The sequence below is a fragment of the Thalassophryne amazonica genome, chromosome 5 (genome assembly GCF_902500255.1).
Source record: "Thalassophryne amazonica chromosome 5, fThaAma1.1, whole genome shotgun sequence".
In the NCBI taxonomy this organism is placed as follows: domain Eukaryota; kingdom Metazoa; phylum Chordata; class Actinopteri; order Batrachoidiformes; family Batrachoididae; genus Thalassophryne; species Thalassophryne amazonica.
The window spans coordinates 15,137,521-15,163,071 of NC_047107.1; the positions used below are offsets into that span (position 1 = coordinate 15,137,521).

General features: G+C 41.6%; 1 protein-coding gene across 1 annotated transcript in view; it reads left to right on the plus strand.

Moving 5' to 3' along the window:
• The first annotated feature begins 8,969 nt into the window (after positions 1-8,969).
• The window catches only part of LOC117509916, a 153,247-nt gene continuing 136,665 nt past the window's right edge, over positions 8,970-25,551 (plus strand). Inside the window, exons 1-3 of the mRNA XM_034169532.1 lie at positions 8,970-9,512; positions 11,493-11,747; positions 15,265-15,648. Of these exons, the coding sequence (XP_034025423.1) occupies positions 9,173-9,512; positions 11,493-11,747; positions 15,265-15,648 (979 nt within the window). The 5' untranslated portion in view covers positions 8,970-9,172. The remainder of the gene's footprint in view (positions 9,513-11,492; positions 11,748-15,264; positions 15,649-25,551) is intronic.

Consider the following 25,551-nt stretch of genomic DNA (forward strand, 5'->3'; position numbering starts at 1 on the left):
AAATATTTGCACTGTCTCACAATATTCTCACTGAAAAAGGTATCAGGATCATTTTCAGATTTGAAGGGGTGGTTAGCAGAGTTATTATAATTAAATGTATCTAGACAGAGCTCCTGGGCAGAAATAAACGGATCATTATCCTTAGTCATTATGTCTCTCTTGTCTCCGGGTGTAGATGATGTGGATGACTGGGTTGCTCCAGTCTGCATCATGGTGCTGTGATGTGTTTGAGTCCTCATACCTATTGTTCATATTTGTCCAGCTCCTCGATGTTCCTTATTGCCATGACTTTTGCTTGTTCTGGTGATCCGTTCAGTTTGATGAATATTTTACAGTTTGAAGTCCATGTGTGCTGGATTTTTCCCTGTTTCTTTAAGAAGCGTGCTTTCCTGGCGATGTCGGCATTCCGTTTGGTGAGATGTTCATTGATGAATACGTTTGTCCCTTTCAGTTTTCTTCCTTGTTTTAACAGTGCTGTTTTGTGTTTTCTGTTGATGAATCTCATGATGACGGTTCGTTTATCACCGTCATTTCTCCGGGGCAGAGGGTGGCACGCTTCAATGTTATTTAAATCCATTTCTATACCTTTAGATAGGAGGAAATCAGCAACCTGTTTTTCCACAGAGCTGACCTCCTGTTCACTGGGCTCCCCTCCGCTCTCATCTGTTACCGCCCGTGCGTAGGACCGTGGTTTGATGTGAAGACCTGTGATGATGACGTCGTTAATTCTGGTGTACTGCTCCAGTTCTGCCACTCTGTTTTCCAGCTGCACCAGATGCCGGTCTTTCTCGGCGTTCTGGAGCCGTAATGCCTTCACCTCCTCCACCAGATCCATGATTGATTTCTGTTGCTGCTTCACAACAGAAATCTCCTCTGATAGAAAGTCCAGAGATTTTTTAATATCGTCACCTTCCTCCGCTGTCAGAACCTTCTTAGGCCCCATGGTCGGCTTATGAGCAGCTTGTCGATCGCCGATGTTAACAGCCTGCGTTGTTTGTCACCGGGATGGATCTGCACTGCGCTGGTGCCGCGCGGCCTCGGTGTTTCCGCGTTGATGGATCCGCGGTGGCTGCACGAGGCCTAGGGGAAGCGGCACTCGTGACGCGCGGCTCTAATGACGCAGCGCGCGGCCTCAGTGAATTCACCACGTTGGGCGGGCCTCGGACGTTGTTGCTGTCCAGTCGCGGGGCTAAGTTGCCGGTTGAGGTGGTATTCCCACTGTCCGGGTTGGCAAACACCGGCGTGGCAGATGGCAACCACAAGCACCACCTCTGAAAACTCAGGTACAAACTTTTTGCAGCTCGCTCTGACGACACGTAGCTCTGACTGACTGACTGAAACAAAGAGGACAAACAGTGTTGTAAAGAACAATAATCAAGACGTTAAAGAGCAAACTTCACTTTCCCCCAGAACGACATGAACAGGAAGCGACATAAACCTCATGATGAATTTTTTTATAGTCATTTCAACTTGTAATTTCGCCAAAATATGTAATTGCCTTTAATGTTGTTATCAGGACAGAGTCATTTCTAAAATATGAATTTGAGCGCAGAGCTTCTACTTGTGCAAATGTCTTTTGACTTTGATTCGTGGACATTTTTAATGATCCGTTCATTTATTGTTAAAATATAAAATGAAAAAGCTTTCTAAAAAATAATAAAGTGGTTGCTGTTGAAAGAGCCTTTTATTTAGAAGCCAGGTGATGTTATGCTGGATTCTCGGGACCAGGTGAAGGTCTCTTCTGCAGCTTTGAACTCTGGTGGTGTTGCTGAAGACACTTTTCTCCTGTTTTGAAGAGCAGAGATGTTTTCTTTCGACTGGACTTTGTGATGTTCAGCTCATCAATGGACGTTTGGTTGTCTGCACAGCAAATGTTCCTGATTGGGACAAATAAAAATATTTCTTTAAATATAAAGAAACAATAAACAGTGTATATGTATATATATATATGTGTGTATATATATATGTGTGTATATATATATATATATATATATATATTTATATATATGGGTGATTCTTTAACTACGGGCACTATTGGCCTTGTAAATGTAATTTCCACCACACCATTGCCTTACAATATAAAGCGCCTTGGGGCAACTGTTTGTTGTGATTCTGATGTCACTGTTTATCTCCATAGAAACTACCCAAACAATCTTTCATACATACTGTTTAGGGACATTACAGTGTTGTGGTGGAAATTACGGCAGTAGTGTGGGACAACTACATTTTGTTTAAAAAAAAAAATAAAAAAAAATCACAACAGTTGTATGACATTGAATACCCCAATTATGTTTTGATTATTTTACTGATATTTTATTCAGAGATATTTTAAAACATTAGAAAAAACGTTTCTTTACCATTGATTTTTATCATTGAAGATCAAAAGTCTGGGTGTGGGACAAGCACAAAACGGCAATATTTGCATATAATGATGCTGAAAAAAGGTGAAAAAGTCATCATAGACTACTAGAACAAATTTCTTAACACACTTTCATTGTAAAGATAACTATAAAAGTGTGAAATTTCCCCTTTTTTCTGTTTATCATACAATATGATCAAAGGACATAATAAGTGCCCGTAGTCTAAGAATCACCCATATATCGGAAAAAAAAACGATGGAAAAAAAATTCCCGAAAAAAAAAGTTATTTAAAGTTGAAATTTGTGGTGTCCGAAAAAATCTGTAGCTTTATTTGGTAAAAATAAGAAAGACTGAACCATTTACAAATTAAAGCATTCACTCAGATCAACTGTGCTAAAAAGCTAAGCTAACGTTAGCCGATCAATAAACCTTCACAGCAGTGCAGAAACGTCACGTTTTACTTTAATATTATTCTCACCTCGATAAAGCTGCAGAACTAAACTCTGTTGGGCAAACTGGGGCTTCACATATATCCAAAAAGTGGGAGATTTTGGACTGAGTAGGTCTGCTCCATCCCCCCGGCTGCCTGCCTCAGTCTGCCCAGGAATGATGCCTGAAGGTCGGCTTCTCTGTGCAGGTTGGCCCGCTGTCGTGGTTCGATCGATATCCCACCAAGTCATCAGTTGTCCCTCGGTCGGTGTCACTTGAAAAGTAGCTGAGAAAAAAAAAGCTTCTCCCAGCAGGGTGATGGGAGAATCGTTCTGCTGGGTTTTTTTTTAAAAGCTTTTTTGTGGTTCAGGCGATGCAAATTCAAGATGGCGATCGCTGAACTTTTTTCAGGTTGTGGAAACAGCCAGAGTGTGACGTAGAAAACTCCGCCCCCTTGCCGCTTCCGAAGCAAAGCGTCTGACGTCACGTGTCAACGCATCCGACAGATTGGGAAGCGTTGACAGATTGGCCTGAAGTGTTCAGTGTAAAAGGCCCTTTAGACCATTCTGCCAGGCATAAACCACTTTGAAGAGCAGCACAGCTACATGATTACATGTTGCACCCAAACTGGAAAAAGTCTAAAGTTGCTCATTAATTACACATCTACATATATAAATACCATATTAGAAAATTTGTGTATTACTTGCATGCATTTATAGTTATTTAAAGTCCATACCTTTGTTGAACAAAGGTATGAACAGACCAGGGTTAGGAAAAATCATGATTTTCTGATCATAATATCAAAATATTTTATTTAATCAGATTAATTTTTTTTTTTTTTAAGAGTTTTGATTTGCTTTAATATGTGAACTGAACACAAAAGGAAAATTACTTTGTATACTGCACAGAAAATGACATTACCTTTGTCAATAGCAGGTCATGTTTTTGTTCTATTAAATTTGTACAGGTTCATGGTAAAAAAGTTGAACAATTTACTTACCCAGCAAAACAAGAACAATCAAACTGCCCCTGTCTTCTTGAAACACGCCCAGAACTTGTGTGGCACTGCTCTGTTTTTTGAAGCTCTGCATGTTGCCTTCAGCACACAAAAGTCTGGATCAGCATCTCGGTAGATCACTCTTGTGACTCTTGTGACGCTAAATAACCGAATGCCTTCCCTAAAGAAAAATAAAAATAAAATCAGTGTAGATATCAAATCTGTGTGGGTAGGTGGTTATACTGAAAAAAGCTCATAGTCGGGCCACAATTAAAAAGATTTTCTTTCCTGTCCACATTGACACAATTGACACAAAAAGGACTGTGTTTTGAATTTTTTTTCAACACTTAGTTAGAAAATGTCTTTATTTTTCACATTAAAATGCCAAGATTTCAGTAAATGAAAAATATCCTCAATCCCTCACTACTTAGATTTATGTTTATTATCCACTGGACAGGAAACAAATTTGTTTTTAAGGATGGCCTCAGACTGATATTTTTATTATCATAGAGTGTAATATTGACATGTTCTATAAACAAACTGCATGCATGCACATATCATTGTATGTCTGTCAACTTATCAAAACAAACGTGAGACCCACCTTCCTTGTAGTCATTATGAAGCCGGTGGAGTAACGAGTTCTCATCCCTGCTTAGCAAATATTCTGCAATATCGGCTAACGTGCAAGGTGGCCACAGTTTCAGACCCTGGACTTTGTCCAACCATTTGTCAGCTGCCTTCAAGGGGTCAGAAATTCGTTTATCTCCAACTATCAACAAGGACTGGTAGTCATTTCCAACAGCAGCTCTCTCTTCCTCCTTTGTCAACACCAACTGTAGTTTCTGTACCGATACAGCACATGCAAGGGCAACCAGTTCTTCTTTCCGTTTCTGTCTATTGCCGTACGCAGTCCTGGTTGTAACAGGCAATCCACGGAGCTTACAAAAACGCTTTAAATCATCAACTTTCCAGCGGTTGAAATGGTCCAAATCATAACACTCTTCGTTGCTTTCCGCCATCTTTGAATGTTGTTTGCAAGCCAAAAAATTTAGCTTACCCATAATGCACCGTGCGGCCCGAGATGTACACTTCGCTTATTAGGCTGGATACTAGCCTCTCTCTCCTAGCCTGCGATTGGTTGGCAGCCAAGACGCTGACATCAGCCTCACTTTGGTGTGGCGCAAGCGCTCTCCTATTGGTCATTTAGGAGAGGGAATTCCCTCTCCTAAATGACGGCCAGTATCTAGGTAACTGAGTACTGTAGTATACCATTCCTGGCATCCATCTGTCTGCGGGACACAATGGTGTAACGTCAAGTTTGTTTTTTGCCTCTTTTTTTTTCACTTTTTCAATTTCAATTTATTTAATTTATATAGTGCCAAATCACAACAAAGTTGCCTCAAGGCGCTTCGCACAAGTCATGGGTTGTGAGGTGGGGTACACCCTGGACAGGACACCAGTCTATCCAAGGCCACATACAGTGCCCTCCAAAAGTATTAGAACATATTTTATTTTGTTTATGCTATTTCAAATACAAAACTACATATATAAAAAAATAAACATTTCTAAAATTATCTTCCTTAAACTCAAACTGAGAGAAAATCTCTACAACTTGATATAAACTAATTACAAATACAAAAGCTACGATGATGGGTTGCATAAGTTATGCAACACTTTGGTATAAAACCTGTAAATAATCAGTTTTGTTGCCAATTTCCTTCAGACAAGTCAGGGGATGGATACATGAACATTTCCAAGTCACTGAATATGTCTTGGACTGTATTTACAACAGTTATGAAGAAATACAAACAGTATGACACTCTATGGCAAATCTGAGTAGATAGTTCTCAAAAACTGAGTGACTCTGCAAGAAGGAGAAGAGTGAGGAAAGTCACCATGACAACCCAAAAGACGTTATATAGGCTTCTCTGGGTGTGATTGGAGATCTTGTGCATAGTACATATTTTACATTTTGTATCCCCAGTTATACAGTTTCATGATGAAGTGGTATAGAGGAGGATTTTCTTAAAAAGAAAACCTGTAAGTTCAGCTACAATTTGCCAGAAGATACATCTGACATGCAAGGCTAGATTTTATGTTTTGGTAAAAGAAAATCCAATTCAGTTTGAGTTTAAGGAAGATAATTTTAGATTTTGTGTGTGTGTGTGTGTGTGTGTGTGTGTGTGTGTGTGTGTGTGTGTGTGTGTGTGTGTGTGTGTGTGTGTGTGTGTGTGTGTGTGTGTTAAATGGCATAAACAAATTTAAATGTGTCAAATACCAAGTGTTCCAATACTTTTGGAGGACACTGTATAGACAGACAAACATCCACAGACAATTTAAAGTTTCCATTTCACATAATCGGCATGTTTTTGGATGAAGCTTGAGCACCTGGAGAGAACCCACGCAAACATGGGAAGAACATGCAAACTCCACACAGAAAGGCCCTGTGTGGGAAGTGATCCATGACCTTCTTGCTGTGAGGCAACAGTGCTAACCACTTATCCACTGTGCTGCCATAGATATGTACAGTCTATGCTTATTAGTTAACAGGTTAGATTTGTTTGTTTATTTGTTTTTACCTTCCATTATCTCCTGGTCCACACTCCAGTTGGTAATGCACCAATCAGCTGGCCTGCCAACCGCCATAAAACTCTAAGAAAGAGGAAGAAGAAAACGCTTAACAAGCCTCATGTTAATAGGGAGCATATAGTGGCCATCTTGTTTGATGTGGAAACTGGATAAACTTGGAATAAAAGGCGAATTTTATAATTTGGTTCTGGATTTCTTAGCTGGGAGATCCATAGAGGTCAGAGTTGTACCTGAACTGTCAAATCCTTACACTGTAGAAATTGGAATGCCGCAGGGAAGTGTGTGTAGCCCTGTGTTGTTTAATATTATGATTGATATATTTTGGGAGGTGATGGTCTGGTGGTTAAGGCGTTGGGCTTGAGACCAGAAGATCCTCTGTTCAAATCCCAGAATGACTGGAAAATCACTAAGAGCCCTTGGGCAGGTCTTTAATCCCCTATTGCTCTCGGTGTGTAGTGAGCGCCTTGTATGGCAGCACCCTCACATTGGGGTGAATGTGAGGCATTATTTGTAAAGCGCTTTGAGCGTCTGATGCAGATGGAAAAGCGCTATATAAATTCAGTCCATTTACCATTTTTACCATTTATATTTGATGAGGTGGAGGGGAATGTACGGTGGTCCCTCTATGCCAGGGGTAGGCAACCTGTTCCAGAAAGAGCCATGAGGGTGCAGGTTTTCTTTGCAGCCACTGACTCCACCAGGTGATTTCACTGATTAACTGATTCCATCTGCTCAAAGTGATATTAATCAGTAAAATCACCTGGTGGAGTCAGTGGCTGCAAAGAAAACCTGCACCCTCATGGCTCTTTCTGGAACAGGTTGCCTACCCCTGCTCTATGCTGACGATGGAGCTTTATGGGTTAGAGGTTGTAATTTGAAGTTTTTACAAACAAAAATGCAAAGAGCCCTTGATAAATTGGAGGAGTGGTGTAATAACTGGGCCTTTAGAATGTCAGTCTCAAAAACACAAGTTATATGTTTTTCTAAGCGGCATAAAATTGTTACATTAAAGATGTATGGTCAGGTACTCGAACAAGTATAGGTTTAAATTTCTTGGCACCATCTTTGATGAAAAACTGACCTGGAAACACCAAATTGAGTATGTACGAGGCAAGTGAAAAAAAAAAGATCAATAACTTGCTTCAGTGCTCGGCAGGGCAGGACTGAGGGGCTGCTGGAGGAACTTTGTTAAATATTTACCAGTCCTTGATGAGAAGCTCACTGGTTTTTGGAGCTATTGCATTTATATCTGCTGTAGAATCCCATCTAGTGAAACTTGATAGACAACAAGCACAAGCTTTAAGAACGTGTCACGGAGCATTTAAATCTAGTCCGGTGGCTACACTCCAATTTGAGGTGAGGGAGATGCCTCTCAGGCTGAGAAGACTCCTTCTGATGATGAACTATTGGATCAACCTCCAGGACATGCTCAGAGTCATCCAACTAAAGCTGTCTTGATGGAGTGCTGAGAGCATCAGGAAACTGATTCATTGAGCTTTGTCTGGGTTGGAAATGCTAAAGCTGAAGCTATGACTATAAGCTTTCTCCAGTTCTGGCCTGCATTGCCACGTTCACCTGTCCCCCTGTGGATTTTTGATTCCCCAAGAGTCGATATGGGTATACACCAGCTGCTCAACCGGAACAAAAATACCCCAGAGTGGTTTAATGTACAGAATAATTTTGAACAGTTCAAAGATTTTCCCTTCATTTTCACTGATGGTTCTAAAGACCCAATTAGTGGCCGCACTCATTCTGCAATTTTCATCCCGGAGTATAAAATCAGTAGCAAGAGAAGAACATCTGATCATCTTTCTGTTTATTTTACTGAGCTGTGTGCTATTTTAATGCTTCATGTTTAAATCTTGCAGAACAGATTTGATATACAAGATTTATGACTTGATATGGATGCTGCGCAGGAAGGAAGTTTCTTTGTACTTGTTCTGGGTGCCGGCCCATGTAGGAATTGACAGAAATGAGGACATTGACATCCATGCCAAAGAATTGTTAAGAATGGAAAGAATTAATTTAATTAATTAAGTAAGTTTGAAGGAAAGACTCTTATTAAAGAAAATGTTTTGGAGTTATGACAGGAGTTTGGGGACACGAATGATACAGAAAGGCACTTATATCAAATCCATAAAGATGTTTTAGGTACATTAAATGCTGTTGGCCCGTCTCAGGACAGGACACACAGGTCTTAATAAACCCTCTTCTAAGGGAGCCTTCCCTCACTGTGATCAAATGGAAACTGTTCATCATGCTCTTAGAGTGTGACGCTTATGTTGAGCAATGGAGGAGACTGTCTACAATACTGTGCAGACAGAATAAGACTATGTACCATGGAAATCTGCTGCAAAACCCATCAAACATCGTGCAAAAAGAATTATTTAAATATCTAAGTGACACTGGATTACTTCGTCGCAGCTAAACAAATGTCTGACTGCCAGGAGCTAAAACTGTAAAATCTCAGCGATCACTCGCCAGCCCGGTAGGTGGCGGTAAATAAACCTTAAGATGGTGCCGTCCATTGAATATGAAAGAAGAAGAAAACGTAAACGTAGTAGAGTTGCTAAGCTAGCATTTGTCGAGTGAACTAAGGTTTTTTTTTTTCTTTTCTGCAAATTCACTGCGAAGGCTCGTTTAAAATCTTCACAATGCCTACACGCTGGTGTTGTGTGCCGGGGTGCAACGCGGATGACAGAAAACGGTGGAAAAGTATCCGCTTGATGGAGGAGTTACTTTCTACTCTTTTCCCCACGCAGGTAAAGAGGCAAGACGGAGGAAAACACGGATCCACATGGTTCGACCTGACCAGTTTGGGCTGCCAAAAGTACATTCGAAAGTTTGCTCCAGGCATTTTGAAGGCGGCGCAGGACCGACAGAAACTCACCCAGTTCCGACTATATTTAATGGCAGCATGCCGGCCAAGCAGAGAGCCTCCGCGGTCTGGGGGGAGGTTCGCCCCACGGGCGGCTGCACCGGCCCGGTACCGGTCCCTTGGGGCTCACAGATAGGTACCGAAAATATGGATATTGATCATGATAAGGAGAACTACAATTCTGTGATGTTTAAGGACATCGTAGGTGAGGTGGAGCTGGGAGGTCCTTCTGTCCCCGTCAGAGCTGGAGTTTCAGAAAGTAAGTACAAGGGAGGAATACTTTATTTATTTGACACAGATCTCACTTTATTTCTAAGTCTTGAAGAACAATAGTCATGAAAACTAAATTAAAGATTTTTGTTTTGTTATATTCTCTATTAAACTGAATTTGACTTGTAGTTAATTAATCCGTATGTTGCCATATTCGTATAGGAAAATTCTATTAGTACATAGCATCTCTCATTGGTCAATATAGATCACGTGATCACGCGGCTACATATTTTATATCCATTAGCTGTTAGTTATTCTTGAGGTTGGTCATCTGGGCATTTAATCTCTAGGGGTGGGTTTCGTCAGTGAACACCGCTGATTTCAATACAAACACACCTACGGTTCAACACTGAATTCCCCCCCGCGGGCCAAAAAAAACAAACATTTTGCACGAATGCCCATATTTTTTGTTATTTTATTATAATTACCCGAGGCCATCAAATATGGCCATCGGGTTTTGCAAAGGCTTTTCGTCCATCCGTTTGTCTGTGCTCAGCGCAAGTCCAGTGCTACTACTGGCAGGGTCTTCAAATTAGTACAGAACATTCTTGGGGCACAGACCTTGGACAAGTTCAAAGATGGCTAACCTGGACCTATTCTAAGAGGTATTTTAAGAGGTTAATGTCACATTCCTCTCCTATTTTTTTATGGTATGAGCTCAGGGACGTTAGACAAAATAATTCTTATTCTCAATGTCGTCATCCAGGTATTTAACCTCTAGGGGCGGGTTTTGGCGTTGAAAACATCACCGAACTCAATACAAACAGATGTAATTTGGTCACTTTTCAAAGGAGTCAGACTCGTCAATAAAGTCAATTTAATGTACAGTGGTTCATTTCAGGTCAGCTTGGTGTATAAATCTCACTGTTCCTGGCAGTGAGAGCTGTCAGCTGGCTGATAGAAGCAATTTCGAGACAAAAGCAAACTGGCTGATTTCAGTAGAACAGCATACAGCCTGAGCGAGTTTTCACCAATTGGCTAGTCACAGAAGTACAAATTCTCGCCTTTGGATTGGCCACTTCGCCGAAGTGATGTGGCACCAACCTCGAGAATACATAGCTAGATTCTTAAAACGACATTAACCACAACCACTAACCCTAACCATAATCCCTTTTCCCCAACCATAACGATAGCCCCCAACGTTAACCATAACAAGACTGTGCTACGTACGAATAGAATTTGGGATTATTAATAAGGATATGTACAAATTGCCGCTTCCTTATCATATTATTTCAACTTGTTGTTTTTTTTTTTGCTTTTACTTGGATTTTGATTATATATAAGTTGAGGTGATGGTCTAGTGCAGGGGTGGCCAAGTTCGGTCCTCGAGAGCCACCTTCCTGACACTCTTCGTTGTCTCCCTGCTCCAACACACCTGAATCCAATGAAAGACTCGTTAAAAGTCTGCTAACAAGCCTTTCATTGGATTCAGGTGTGTTGGAGCAGGGAGACAACGAAGAGTGTCAGGAAGGTGGCTCTCGAGGACCGAACTTGGCCACCCCTGGTCTAGTGGTTAAGCGTTGGGCTTCAGACCTGAGGATCCTCAGTTCAAAACCCATCCAGACCGGAAAATCACTAACGGCCCTTGGGCAAGGTCCTAAATCCCCTAGTTGCTCCCGGTGTGGTGAGCACCTTGCATGGCAGCACCCTGACATGAGTGTGTTTGGGTGAATGTGAGGCATAATTGTAAAGCACTTTTGAGCTTCTGTTGCTGATGGAAAAGCATTATATAAATGCAGTCCATTTATCGCCACTAGTATTATGATTATAACGGGAATAAAGTTTTCATGACTTTGGAAACTGATTTTTTTTTTTTCTCAACTTTATTCACTTGGTTTATCAAAAAGTGTAACAGATCCTATAACTGTGTTGCTGGGTTACCCTTAACCTTACTCTGTGTATTGTTGGTTTTGATTGTTTTATACAGAAAACATATTATGTTTTGATTTATTTATTTATTTTTTAACAGGGATGAAATTGTTGCAGGTTACCTGTGTGACACCACAACCCCAAGGCCATGATTATGTCCACACAGATGTCTCACCAACAACATCAACAGCTACACAAACACTCCTTACCTGTGAAACCATCAAGCAGCTTGAAGATCTGGCAGGAATCCCTCCATCAAAGAGTTCTCTTGATGACTTTGTGTCCAGAACCGTACTGGAGAGTGACGACAGAGTGAACTTCGATGCATGCATCAAACCTTCATCCACTCTTAAAGGCAGGTAATCTTATTTTATTTTTTTAGTATTCCTAATGCTTTACCTTCCTGCCTAGCTAAAAGCCAGTGTAACAGTACTGTTTAACAGGCATCAGATTACCCATATCATATCAAGATACTTATGCATGACAAATATCTAATTATTATTGGTTTGTTTGTTTTTTGTTGTTGTTTTATTACAATTTATATATTTAATTTATTTAATATAGACATAAATGATGTTTGTACATATTTTAGTTGGCTTTTTTAATCAGACATTTTAAGAAATATTGTCCTTGACTAAATTGGTGTACGCAAGTTGTTTATGTTCAAATATGATATCTGCCAAATGGAAAATTTTCAAACTAAACTCTTTAATAGTAAATGTATAAGGTTTGTGACTCTGTGATACTCCTCCATCACACAAAAGCTAGTGTTCTATTTTAGAACATGGGCACAATCTTATCACAAAAAAACCCCTTTGTCACCTTTTGCTGAGGTATGTCCCACAGTTTCGTGTCAAAGGCAATGTAAACACCAAATCTCAGACTAACATACAGATGCTTCTACAACCCCAGTTCCAGTGAAGTTGGGACACTGTGTAAAATGTAAAAACAGAATACAATGATTTGCAAATCCTCTTCAACCTATATTCAATTGAATACACCACAAAGATAAGATACTTAATGTTCAAACTGATAAACTTTATTGTTTTTGTGCAAATATTTGCTCATTTTGAAATGGATGCCTGCAACACATTTCAAATAAGCTGGGACAGTGGTATGTTTACCACTGTGTTACATCACCTTTCCTTCTAACAACACTCAGTAAGCATTTGGGAACTGAGGACACTAATTGTTGAAGCTTGATGTACGACTTCAGTTGTTCAACAGTCCGGGTTCTCTGTTGTCGTATTTTGCGCTTCATAATGCGCCACACATTTTCAATGGGTGACAGGTCTGGACTGCAGGCGGGCCAGTCTAGTACCCGCACTCTTTTACTACGAAGCCATGCTGTTGTAACACATGCAGAATGTGGCTTGGCATTGTTTTGCTGAAATAAGCAGGGACGTCCCTGAAAAAGACGTTGCTTGGATGGCAGCATGTGTTGCTCCAAAACCTGGATGTACCTTTCAGCATTGATAGTGCCATCAGAGATGTGTAAGTTGCTCATGCCATGGGCACAAACACACCCCCATACCATCACAGATGCTGGCTTTTGAACTTTGCGTTGGTAACAATCTGGATAGTCTTATTCCTCTTTTGTCCAGAGGACATGATGTCCATGATTTCCAAAAACAATTTGAAACATGGACTCATCAGACCACAGCACACTTTTCCACTTTGTGTCTGTCCATTTCAAATGAGCTCGGGCCCACAGAAGGCAGTGGCGTTTCTGGATGTTGTTGATGTATGGCTTTCGCTTTGCATGGTAGAGTTTTAACTTGCACTTGTAGATGTAGCGACGAACTGTGTTAACTGACAATGGTTTTCTGAAGTGTTTCTCAGCCCAGCAGTAAGATCTTTTACATAATGATGTTGGTTTTTAATGCAGTGCCACCTGAGGGATCAAAGGTCACGGGCATTCAGTGTTGGTTTTCAGCCTTGCTGCTTATGTGTAGAAAGTTCTCCAGATTCTTTGCATCTTCTGATTATATTATAGACTGTAGATGATGGAATCACAAAATTCCTGGCAATTGAACATTGAGAAACATTGTTCTTAAACTGTTGGACTGTTTTTTCACACAGTTGTTCACAAAGTGGTGATCCTTGCCCCATCTTTGTTTATGAACGGCTGAGACTTTTGGGGATGCTCCTTTTTATACCCAGTCATGACACTCACATGTTTCCAATTAGGTGCTCTTTCAGCATTCATCAACTTTTCCAATCTTTTGTTTTCCGTCCCAACTTTTTTTGAAACGTGTTACAGGCATCCATTTCAAAATGAGCAAATATTTGCACAAAAACAATAAAGTTTATCAGTTTGAACATTAAATATCTTGTCTTTGTGGTGTATTCAATTGAATATAGGTTGAAGAGGATTTGTAAATCATTGTATTCTGTTTTTATTTATATTTTACACAACAACCCAACTTCATTGGAATTGGGGTTGTAAAAAAAAAAACTATTTATTTATTTATTATTATTATTATTATTTTTTTTGTCAGGTATTTCATCCATCCATTTTCTATACCTGGTTAGGGTCACGGGTGGGTGGGGGAGCCAGATGCACAGTTGATGCACAGATGTGGGATTCATCAATTTAATAGGGAATAGGGAAGGGATTAGCTTTTCAGCTAACTTTGAAAACCATCAGTGGACCAATACGCTTGCACTAAGTGTAGTTCTGCTAACTTTCAGTCTGCTAGTCTGCTGGTAAAGTGAGCAAAGTTTAACGGTCAAAACGGTTTGTAAACCCTGAAATCACACGTTAGTTCCTGTCTGTTGTGTGTCTGCAACAGTCAGGCCGCTGTGAGGAGCGTCGACAGCGATTCACTGATTATCGCCTTGTTTCTACTTAAAACTGCACTCCAGTCATCATCTATCTCAGTGACAGATATATGAAGCTTTTGTTCAACAATCATTCCCACATAAATTTAAAATTATTTCATAATAAAAGACGGGGGAACGATCAGAGCACGACAGCAGCCACCGGTGTTCTGTCGAGATGAGCTCCTGTAGCGTAACTCGACAGTGTCCTCTTTAAAGACAGCGTGTGCATGCAAATATTTACTTTTTAAAGTGAAAAGCCACTTGTTGCTTTATTTTTATGTAACGACAAACCGTGCGTGGGTTTTCTTTGGTGGGGAAGCTCAACGTGACGGATGAGGTGTAGATTTTACCAGTCGCATTGAACGCAACACACGTGAGTTGTGTTAGTGGAAATTAGCGGAAACCTCCGCTAATTTTTCTTTTCTTTTTTCGCGATTTAGCATTATAAAAGTTAACTTTTCAGTTAGTGGATTAATGATTATCAAAGCTGACTTTTCCGTTAGCTGTGCCCACTATTGCAAACAAGCACATGCACACCCACACCTACGCTTAAAATAAAGTTTCCACTTTATATAGCCTACATGTCTTTGGATGTGGGACGATTCTGGAGCACCCAGAGGGAACCTACACAAATAGAGATAACATACAAGCTCCACACAGAGAAGCCCCAGGTGGCAAATGATCCTACAGCTTCTTGTTGTGAGGCAATAGTGCTAACCACTAAGCCACTGTGCTGCCATCAGGTATTTCAGAACATGAAAAATGTATATATTCTAAATTCTTTCTATAAACTAAATGTTTCAAGCATTTTCAAGGCTTTTGTCCAGTGTATATATACGTACAGGCTGCAACCACTCAGAACCAAACACAGTTCTGTTATGTGGTGAATGTAGCAACATACAATACCAGCACGTACTCCTAGAACGGAGTTGAATTCCACAGGGCAGTAACGTGCTGTAGTCAGGACACAAACACAAACACCCCACTGGACTGCTTTATCTTGAATTATTATTTTTTTTCCCCCTTATTTCAATTCATTCTTGCAGACTTGCAGCAGGTATTGGTGAATAAAGTTGTTCTCCCTGAACAGCAGGAATGGAATCAGAGTCTGGACCAAAAGGACTCAAGGCCTCCAAACATTAAAGAGGAACAGGAGGATCTCTGGGGAAATCAGGAAGGAAAGCAGCTTCATGGGCCGGCGGAGGCTGATATCACCGAGTTACCATTCACTGTTGTCTCTGTGAGGAGTGAAGATGAAGAAAAGCCACAGTCATCAGAGCTTCATCAAAACCAAAGAGATGAGAGCGCAGAAGTGGAGCTTCTTCCCAGCAACTCAACTGAACACAGAACACTGAAAGTAGAAGCTAAAGACGAGGACTGTGGAGGATCCCAACCAGCCAGAGACTCGGGTTTACAGCCAGATACTGATGGTAAGAGTTCTGACTTTGTTTGTTCTCTCTTCCTCTTTCTCTCTCTCTGTCTCTCTGTGTGTTTTTCACAGTTGAGACTAACGTGGAGTTAACGTGGTGGAAGCAGTTAACCTTTTATTCACCCCCAACTAAAGCTGTTTGTTCCAGGCACCTCTTGCTCATGGGTTCAACCCTGCTCCCTCTGTACATCTGCACACAGGTCTTTTCCTCACAACTTTCTAGCAACATTGAGGAGGACATGGTGCTGGTCAGTTATGTGGAACAGCTAGTTTGTATGGAAAACAACAGTTCCATAATTTTCAGATATGGATTTAGGATATCAGATGAGGAGCAAAGTGCTGTTATCTGCAGAAGCTGCCATAAGGAAATTGTATAAAAAAGTGAAAGCATTTCCAAATGGTTTTACAAAGAGAGCGTGAAGTTGTGAAGATATAAGGTTAATTTTGGTTTCAATATGTTCTTTTTAATTTCTGTCAGAAGTCAAACATGACAAATTCGCTGTTGAACATTATAGAACGTTATATGTGTGTGTGTGTGTGTGTGTGTGTGTGTGTGTGTGTGTGTGTGTGTATGTGTGTGTATATGTTTGTGTGCGCGTGTATATGTATACATTAGGGGTGTCACAATACATTTCTGGGCTCGACAATAGCACTGGTCCGATGGCCCGGCGGCCTTTTTTACATGTTCCGGGCCACCACGGGCCAGTGAAGTTCATATTTCACTGGTCCGTATGGGCCAGTAAGAATTAAAATCGCTTTGGGCAGATTTATTAGTCTAATGCCGCGTTCACACCGGGCGCGATCAGATGCTACAAATTCGCGGGGGTCGCGTGGCAACGGACGCGCCTCCTTCACCCGGTGTGTCGCTCTGCTTTTGCTGCGAAAATTCGCCCCAGTGCGTCATCAAATAGGAGGAGCTTCCATTCAGCTCGCCGGCTCCGGTTGTCAGTCAAGTTAACATGACGGACCTTGATCACACGGAGCGAGTTGTTGTGGAATTGGGAACGTCATGAGACGTTCCCAATTCAGGCAGTATCATTATTTGCTGCAGGAGCTGCGTCTGGATGATGGCTGCTTTCAGCGGTCCTTCTGCCTCTGCAGGACCCAACTTGAGGACCAACTGTCCCGTTCACGCGCGCACATGTAAACAATTAAAAAGAAAAAGAAACTCTGCTCCCGCTGCTGTGGGGCTGCTGCTCCTCCAAAAACTCTTGTCATAGTTGTGAAATAAAGGACAAAAGAGACATACGTCCTGCTCACAGGCTGCTACCAGAGACAGGACATGTTGCACCACTTCGCAATGTTGGGAACATTGCCGAAGTGCAGACAAACTTCGTCTGCAGGCGCATCTTCTGATGTGGCGCAAATTTCGCTTCAACATCGACGCGTCATTTTCGCTTAAGCAAGATCGAGCGCAGTGAATATTATGAATTTCTTGAAACCTCCTGCCCCTGGGCAGAAACCAGGAAAGCAAAGGAAAGAACAGCTATCACCCTCAAAACAAGCACAGAAGAGGAAGGCTGCTGATGCTGAATATGAGAAGAAAAGGGTGAGGAAAACTTGGCAACTTCCTGGAAGAAAAGACGGCCATAGCTGGAGCGTGATGAGGAGAGTGAGGTTGTCTTCTGTGGAACTTGTAGGGCCATGCCAGAATATGCTAACAAGTAAGTATAAATATACCATGTCCTGGTAGACAATGTGGTATGATTTCATACGCCAGTTTAAAAGTCTAATCAGTATGCCCTTGTGGAAACCCCACGGTGACATTAGCAAGGGAACTTGGTTTATGAAATTTAACATATTAATTTTGTCAAGAAATAAATTTATTTTTGTATTAATGTCTGAGTGTTGAAAAAATTCCTATCAGTTACCTACCGACATTTTTTTCAAAGTTTACTCACTTTAAGGTTTTTATCATGTAGTATAAGAATTTTGTGTTTGTTTTCAAGTGTTTTTACATTAAGGAAACCCAATTCTAATGTCTGAGTGTTGATTTAAAAAATTCTTATCAGTTACCCCCCGGTTCGGCACAGGCGTGAAAGTATGGGCCAGTGATATTTTCATCCGGGCCAGTAACTTTCAGATTCTACTGGCCCTGTGGGCCAGTGCATAAATTGCCTTATTGTCAAGCCCTGCATTTATATTTGTATTGAACTGTATGGTACGCCTACGACAGTTCAGTTCACAGAACAGCACGCAGAATACATGGTACAACTCTGCACAATATCATTGTAGACACATACTAACTTGTTTCCGTAACCCCTCGCTCACACTGCCTCCGATGCACTTACTGCGTCTGCGGGCTCGGTAAGCACCGCAGCGGGTCACCCACACCACCTCCCTGTCTGTTGTATGGAGCTGCGGCCAACTCCGGCAACAGGTCCAGAGACTACGCTCGCTGTTTTGATGCAGAGCACTCTGGCAGCCCGCAAGGATAGACTTCTTGCAGAAAAATCCGTAGCGCCGCAGGGTTTCGGTAACCGCGGCGGCAGAGCTCCGTGGTCACTGAGACAGGTTTGTATCTTTTTAATGACTTGGATTTTCTGCGGGTCCCGCATCCGTACCCCACAACAGTAACACTGGAGGCAGTGTGAGCGAGGGGTAAGTCACTGATATTTCATCTCATTTCCACAGACTGTCACTCTAGTTCCATGCTCTGTGCAGGAGGCATGGCCAGACCCTCAGTGTAAGAGGTGTGGCCACACCCCTTTCTGAAGCATTTCCTGCATTTTTAATATGAATTATTGTATATAACTTTATGCTAAATTTTTACATATATTTTTGAAGTTTACAATTTATATTTAAATTCTAAGTTTTGAAAATGGTTTTTTAAATACATTTCTGGTTTTCACAGTAAAAAAAACTTTTTTCTGATTTGAATTTTATGTTTTGGGCTGAATATTGGGTCACTGTTTTAATGCAGTATGTTAGAATGAAAGAAAAACTGTAAAGTCACACAGGTGAGGTTGTGCTGAAAAAAAAATGACACCAAACAAGACCAGGTAAACAGTTTTTTTTTTTTTTTTTAAGGTAAATTATGAAGGTAAAACCAAAAGTAGTCAAAAATAGCCAAGACTCCAGAGGGTTAATTTACTTTTTTCAGCATGAACCTAACAGTGAAAATGAACTGATACGCGGCTGTTTTAAATCGCTGTCCCCGGATGAGAAAGGCAAAGGATATTCGCCCAGCCGTTGGGCATATAAGTCATGCATTGAACAATATTATCACTTTACCGAGGCGTTGCTAGGCCGGTATCGTAGATTTACATCGACGCTTCCTGGCTATACCCACCCGCTGTACGTAAACAAATGACATCATAGCGCACACAGCCCAAGAACTGTCCGCAGAGGGGGGGAAAAAAACTAAAAAGGTGAGAAGTGTGTGTTGGTCCCAATATGGATATTCTGGATGATTTTCTCATGGATCATACGACAACAGCAGCCATGAGCAGCCAGCTTGATGAGGATGCACTGTGGAAGCCAACTTTTTATGTACTCGTTACGTGTTGTGTATCTCAGTAAAAAGTGATAATAATGCAAATAATGTGCTGTTGTCGTGCGGTATGCATCTTCTGAGTCCCTCCGTCCATGCCCAGTCTCCCACAATGACATATATTCGCCCTCATCTAACTCGGGCGAATATGTCATTTTGGGTGACTGGTCATGAATGTCGGGCCTCTGAAAATGCATACCGCCCTCCGAAAGCATGTTATTATTATTATTATTATTATTATTATCATTATTATTATCACTTACTGAGGTGTTGCTGGGCCAGTAGCATAGTTTTACATTTTACGCTACCTGTGTATACCTGCCCGCAGTAATGGGCGGGTATCCCATTACCCGCCCGCTGTGCATAAAGTGATGACATCATAGCATGCACAACCCAAGAACTGTCTGCAGATGATAGCATGAAAAGGCGAGAAGTGTGTGTTGGAACTCATATGGATGTTCCGGATGATTTTCTTGTGGATAGTCCGACAGTGAACAGCAGCCAAAGCAGCCAGCTTGATGAAGATGCCCTGGCGAATTTGGAGAGCAGAGCAGTACCAGCCAACATGACAAAAGTTAAAGTGAGCCAACTTTTTATGTATGTGTTTGCTGGGTGTCGTGCATTTTGAAATTATATTAAATATTGTTAATGTGTTGTGTATCTCAGTAAGTGATAATAATGCAAACAACATGCAGTTGCCGTGCGGTATGCATTTTCACAGTTCCTCCGTCCATGCCCAGTCGCCCAAAATGACAGATACTCGCCCTTGTCTTACTCGGGCGAATATCGGTCATTTTGGGCACCTTTTCAGAGGCCCTCCGTCCATGGAGGGCCTCTGAAAATGCATACCGTCCTCCAAAAGCATGTCATTGTATTATTACACGCCAAACCATTGGGCAGATAAATATAATGCCTTACCTTATTCGCCCAACTGTGATCATGTATTTGGCATATTTTGTGTAAGTTTTTTACACTTTTTAAAGGCTCTGTTATGGCGTGAAAAGCGGTGTATTTTTGACACATTTAATGGCGCTGTCTTTAATTACTGCAAAAAAACACGCAATGGATGAAAGCAGATAAACTTCATAAGCATTCTGAACGGAAGCCTGTTAACGACGACAAAACAGTTTTTATGAACATAATGCTGTTTGTTGCTTGTAAGATGGTCTTAGTTGACACAGGTCTCTGGGTGTGATTAGCCAAACAGAACTGCTTTATCACAGCTCCTTCGCAGGCTGCGAACCCTCCCACAGCTGGCAAGAAAATAGCAGCCCCTTTCCCCCCACGTTGAAACTGGAAGTGAACTTACAAGCGCACTCATTGGTCGGTTGTGGTTGGGCATATATGCTCGCGTATTTACTTTATTGAACCAATGGTTGGGTGTACAGCCACTCCAGATGAGAAAAGTGTGCATTTGCGTTCACACAGAAAATGCCAACAACTTATGAATTGACGTTTTATGGGTTAGTGTAAAATTTCACTGATGAGACGGCCACCGAATAGCGACAATGTACAATCATTTTAAATCTGCATAGAGTGAGGTTTTATGGGATGTTCTCATTTGCGCAAAAATAAAAGAAACTTAAAAGGACAGAATATTGAAAGGAGTCTGGCTCCACACGTCACGTGACACAAAACTAACGTGCTGCACAGTAAATTCATCCCAACGTGAATGACAAGATGTAGTCAATTCATAAATATTTAATGAAAAAGATTTTACGTGTACACTTTGTCTCACAGTGCTAACGTGACTGACAGCAGCTCTGTGCTGCTTAGGTTAAATCTCCTCTACCAACGTCTCAATAGAAATATGAAACGAACTGCATAAAATGGACAGAATCCACTATATGTATAAAAGTAAGTTCCTTTGGCTGCTTTTTTGCTTGCACTCAGGGTTGCCACAGCAAATCCGAGGTGGATCTGCATGTTGAATTTGCACAAGTTTTACACCGGATGCCCTTCTTGATGCAAGTCCATATTACATGGAGAAATGGGGCAGGGGTAGGGTTTGAACTGGGGACCTTCTGCACTGAAATCAAGTGCGCTGACCACTTGGCCTTCACCCCTGTCCAAACGGATAAAATCAGTTTTTTGTAAGTCAGCTGCGGAGTGGTACCTTAAAATCCTGAAGCCTGATTTATGCTTCTACAACTCTGTGGCCATGCAATGACTGTGTGCGTGACCCCTTTAAAGTTCTCTGTCACATTTTTATGCAATTCCGCTTTTCCTGATGCAGTCACTGCCGCACGTAAATATCTATGTCCCTCCCTGTGGACTTCCACTTCACTCAGTATGTAAAGTTGCTGCAAACAACACACACACACACACACACACACACATATATATATATATATATATATATATATATATATATATATATATATATATATTATATATATATATATATATATATATATATATATATATACACAACAAAAATATAAACACACTTTTGGTTTTGCTCCCATTTTGTATGAGATGAACTCAAAGATCTAAAACTTTTTCCACGTACACAATATCACCATTTCCCTCAAATATTGTTCACAAACCAGTCTAAATCTGTGATAGTGAGCACTTCTCCTTTGCTGAGATAATCCATCCCACCTCACAGGTGTGCCATATCAAGATGCTGATTAGACACCATGATTAGTGCACAGGTGTGCCTTAGACTGTCCACAATAAAAGGCCACTCTGAAAGGTGCAGTTTTGTTTTATTGGGGGGGGGGGGGGGGATACCAGTCAGTATCTGGTGTGACCGCCATTTGCCTCATGCAGTGCAACACATCTCCTTCGCATAGAGTTGATCAGGTTGTCAATTGTGGCCTGTGGAATGTTGGTCCACTCCTCTTCAATGGCTGTGCGAAGTTGCTGGACATTGGCAGGAACTGGTACACGCTGTCGTATACGCCGGTCCAGAGCATCCCAACATGCTCAATGGGTGACATGTCCGGAGAGTATGCCGGCCATGCAAGAACTGGGACATTTTCAGCTTCCAAGAATTGTGTACAGATCCTTGCAACATGGGGCCGTGCATTATCCTGCTGCAACATGAGGTGATGTTCTTGGATGTATGGCACAACAATGGGCCTCAGGATCTCGTCACGGTATCTCTGTGCATTCAAAATGCCATCAATAAAATGCACCTGTGTTCTTCGTCCATAACAGACGCCTGCCCATATCATAACCCCACCGCCACCATGGGCCACTCGATCCACAACATTGACATCAGAAAACCGCTCACCCACACGACGCCACACACGCTGTCTGCCATCTGCCCTGGACAGTGTGAACAGGGATTCATCCGTGAAGAGAACACCTCTCCAACGTGCCAAACGCCAGCGAATGTGAGCATTTGCCCACTCAAGTCGGTTGCAGATGAGCTTCCCTAAGATGGTTTCTGACAGTTTGTGCAGAAATTCTTTGGTTATGCAAACCGATTGTTTCAGCAGCTGTCCAAGTGGCTGGTCTCAGACGATCTTGGAGGTGAACATGCTGGATGTGGAGGTCCTGGGCTGGTGTGGTTACACGTGGTCTGCGGTTGTGAGGCTGGTTGGATGTACTGCCAAATTCTCTGAAACGCCTTTGGAGACGGCTTATGGTACAGAAATGAATATTCAGTACACGAGCAACAGCTCTGGTTGACATTCCTGCTGTCAGCATGCCAATTACACGCTCCCTCAAATCTTGCGACATCTGTGGCATTGTGCTGTGTGATAAAACTGCACCTTTCAGAGTGGCCTTTTATTGAGGGCAGTCTAAGGCACACCTGTGCACTAATCATGATGTCTAATCAGCATCTTGATATGGCACACCTGTGAGGTGGGATGGATTATCTCAGCAAAGGAGAAGTGCTCACTATCACAGATTTAGACTGGTTTGTGAACAATATTTGAGGGAAATGGTGATATTGTGTATGTGGAAAAAGTTTTAGATCTTTGAGTTCATCTCATACAAAATGGGAGCAAAACCAAAAGTGTTGCGTTTATATTTTTGTTGAGTGTATAAAAGAAAAGAAACTTACAAGGAAAAAATATCAAAATCCTTCATTAATAATTCAGAGCTCCTCTTGTGTCAGTAGCTGCATTTACAGTGAGAGAAAATAAGTATTTGAACACCCTGTGGTTTTGCAAGTTCTCCCACTTAGAAATCATGGAGGGGTCTGAAATTTTCATCTTAGGTGCATGTCCACTGTGAGAGACATAATCTTAAAAAAAAAAAAAAAAATATATATATATATATATATATATATATATATATATATATATATATATATATATATATATCAGGAAATCACAATGTGTGATTATTATTATTTATTTATTATTTTTTATATATATCATTTATTTGTATGTTACTGCTGCAAATAAGTATTTGAACACCTACCAACCAGCAACAATTCGGGCTCACACAGACCTGTTAATTTTTCTTTAAAGTAGACCTGCATTGAAATAAATGCAGTCACATCTTTGGACCAAAAAATGACTTATTTACACATAAGATCCTTCTGAATGTAGTAAAGTAAATCTGCAAGCCCAGATCTGTCATTCAATGGAGAAATCGTCATTTAAAAATGACAAATTTACAGCTAAAATTTAGCCCTCGGCAAAACTGTCATCACATCCGGGACGCTGCCAACACGTCAGGGAAAAGACCCTATCCCAGCATGCATTGCGCACGCCAACTGTAATTTGTGGATTTACATCAATTTGCATCTGCACCTTTTTCTTGTCTTATACGGAAGGATCTACTTTTTTAAAACTTCATATTGTCTTGCGGCACGTTTAGTGAGTACACATTTCTTTTATTTGGGCTTGAAAATTATTTTGGGGGACTTTTTCATACGCCCGTTTGATTGAGTGGTGTCGCATTGAAAATCTACTGCCTTTCGCCTCCGGTGTTACCGTTGCGGGGTACGGAGGCGGGACCCGCAAAGAATCCAAGTCATTAAAAAGATATAAACCTCTCTCAGCAGCCACGGAGCTCTGCGGCTCCAATTACCGAGACGTGCGGCGCTGCGGATTTTGCAGCAAGAAGTCTGTCCTTGCAGCAACAGGTGTCACCGGCCGCTCCACATCAAAATAGCGAGCGTAGTCTCTGGACTTGTGCCAAGTTGGCTGCACCTCCATTCAGTAGAGAGGGACATGGTGCCGGCTGCGCAGCAGACACGGGGGCGATGTGAGTGGCCGAGCACACAGACTCAGTAAGTGCAGCGAAGGCAGAGAGCGAGGCGTCGGGGAAGAACATCGCCCGCTGTCGATGTCGCCGCTGATCTGAGCATGCAGAGCTGTATCTCACATTCATTGCAGCTTACTTTTGGATGCTGAAACCAGGATGTGTATAACAGTAACATTACTAACAGATAAAATCAATTTCAATGCGGGATCGGACTGAAGGCGCGAGCGCTCTGTCTTCTGCCGAACGTCACTGCAATGACCCGGATGTACAAACGGTTTTTACTGAGGGCCAAATTTTAGCTGCAAATTTGTCATTTTTAAATAAAGATTTCTCCGCTGAATTACAAATTTGGGCTTGCAGATTTACTTTACTGCATTCATAAGGGTCTTATAAATACTATCAGCTATTTCTTTCTGAGATCTGACCACATTTATTTCAATGCAGGTCTACTTTAAGAAGCCCTCTTATTCTGCACTCTTTACCTGTATTAATTGCACCTGTTTGAACTTGTTAACTGTATAAGACACCTGTTCACACACTCAATCATCACACTCCCAACCTGTCCACCATAGCCAAGACCAAAGAGCTGTCTAAGGACACCAGGGACAAAACTGTAGACCTGCACAAGGCTGGGATGGACTACAGGACAACAGGCAAGCAGCTTGGTAGAAGACAACAACTATTATGATTATTCATTAGAAAGTGGAAGAAACACAAGATGACTGTCAATCTCCCTCGGTGTGGGATTCCATGCAAGATCTCACTTTGTGGGCTAAGGATGATTCTGAGAAAGGTCAGAACTACACAGGAGGACCTGGTCAATGACCTGAAGAGAGCTGGGACCACAGTCACAAAGATTACATTAGTAACACATGATGCTGTCATGGTTTAAAATCCTGCAGGGCAGCAAGGTCCCCCTGCTCAAGCCAGCACATGTCCAGGCCCGTTTGAAGTTCACCAGTGACCATCTGGATGATCCAGCGGAGGCATGGGAGAAGGTCATGTGGTCAGATGAGACCAGAATAGAGCTTTTTGGAATCAACTCTACTTACCATGTTTAGAGGATGAGAACAACCCCAAGAAAACCATCCCAACTGTAAAGCATGGGGGTGGAAACATCATACGCTGGGGGTCCTCTTCTGCAGAGGGGACAGGACGACTGCATCGTATTGAAGGGAGGATGGATGGGGTCATGTATTGCGAGATTTTGGGAAACAACCTCCTTCCCTCAGTAAG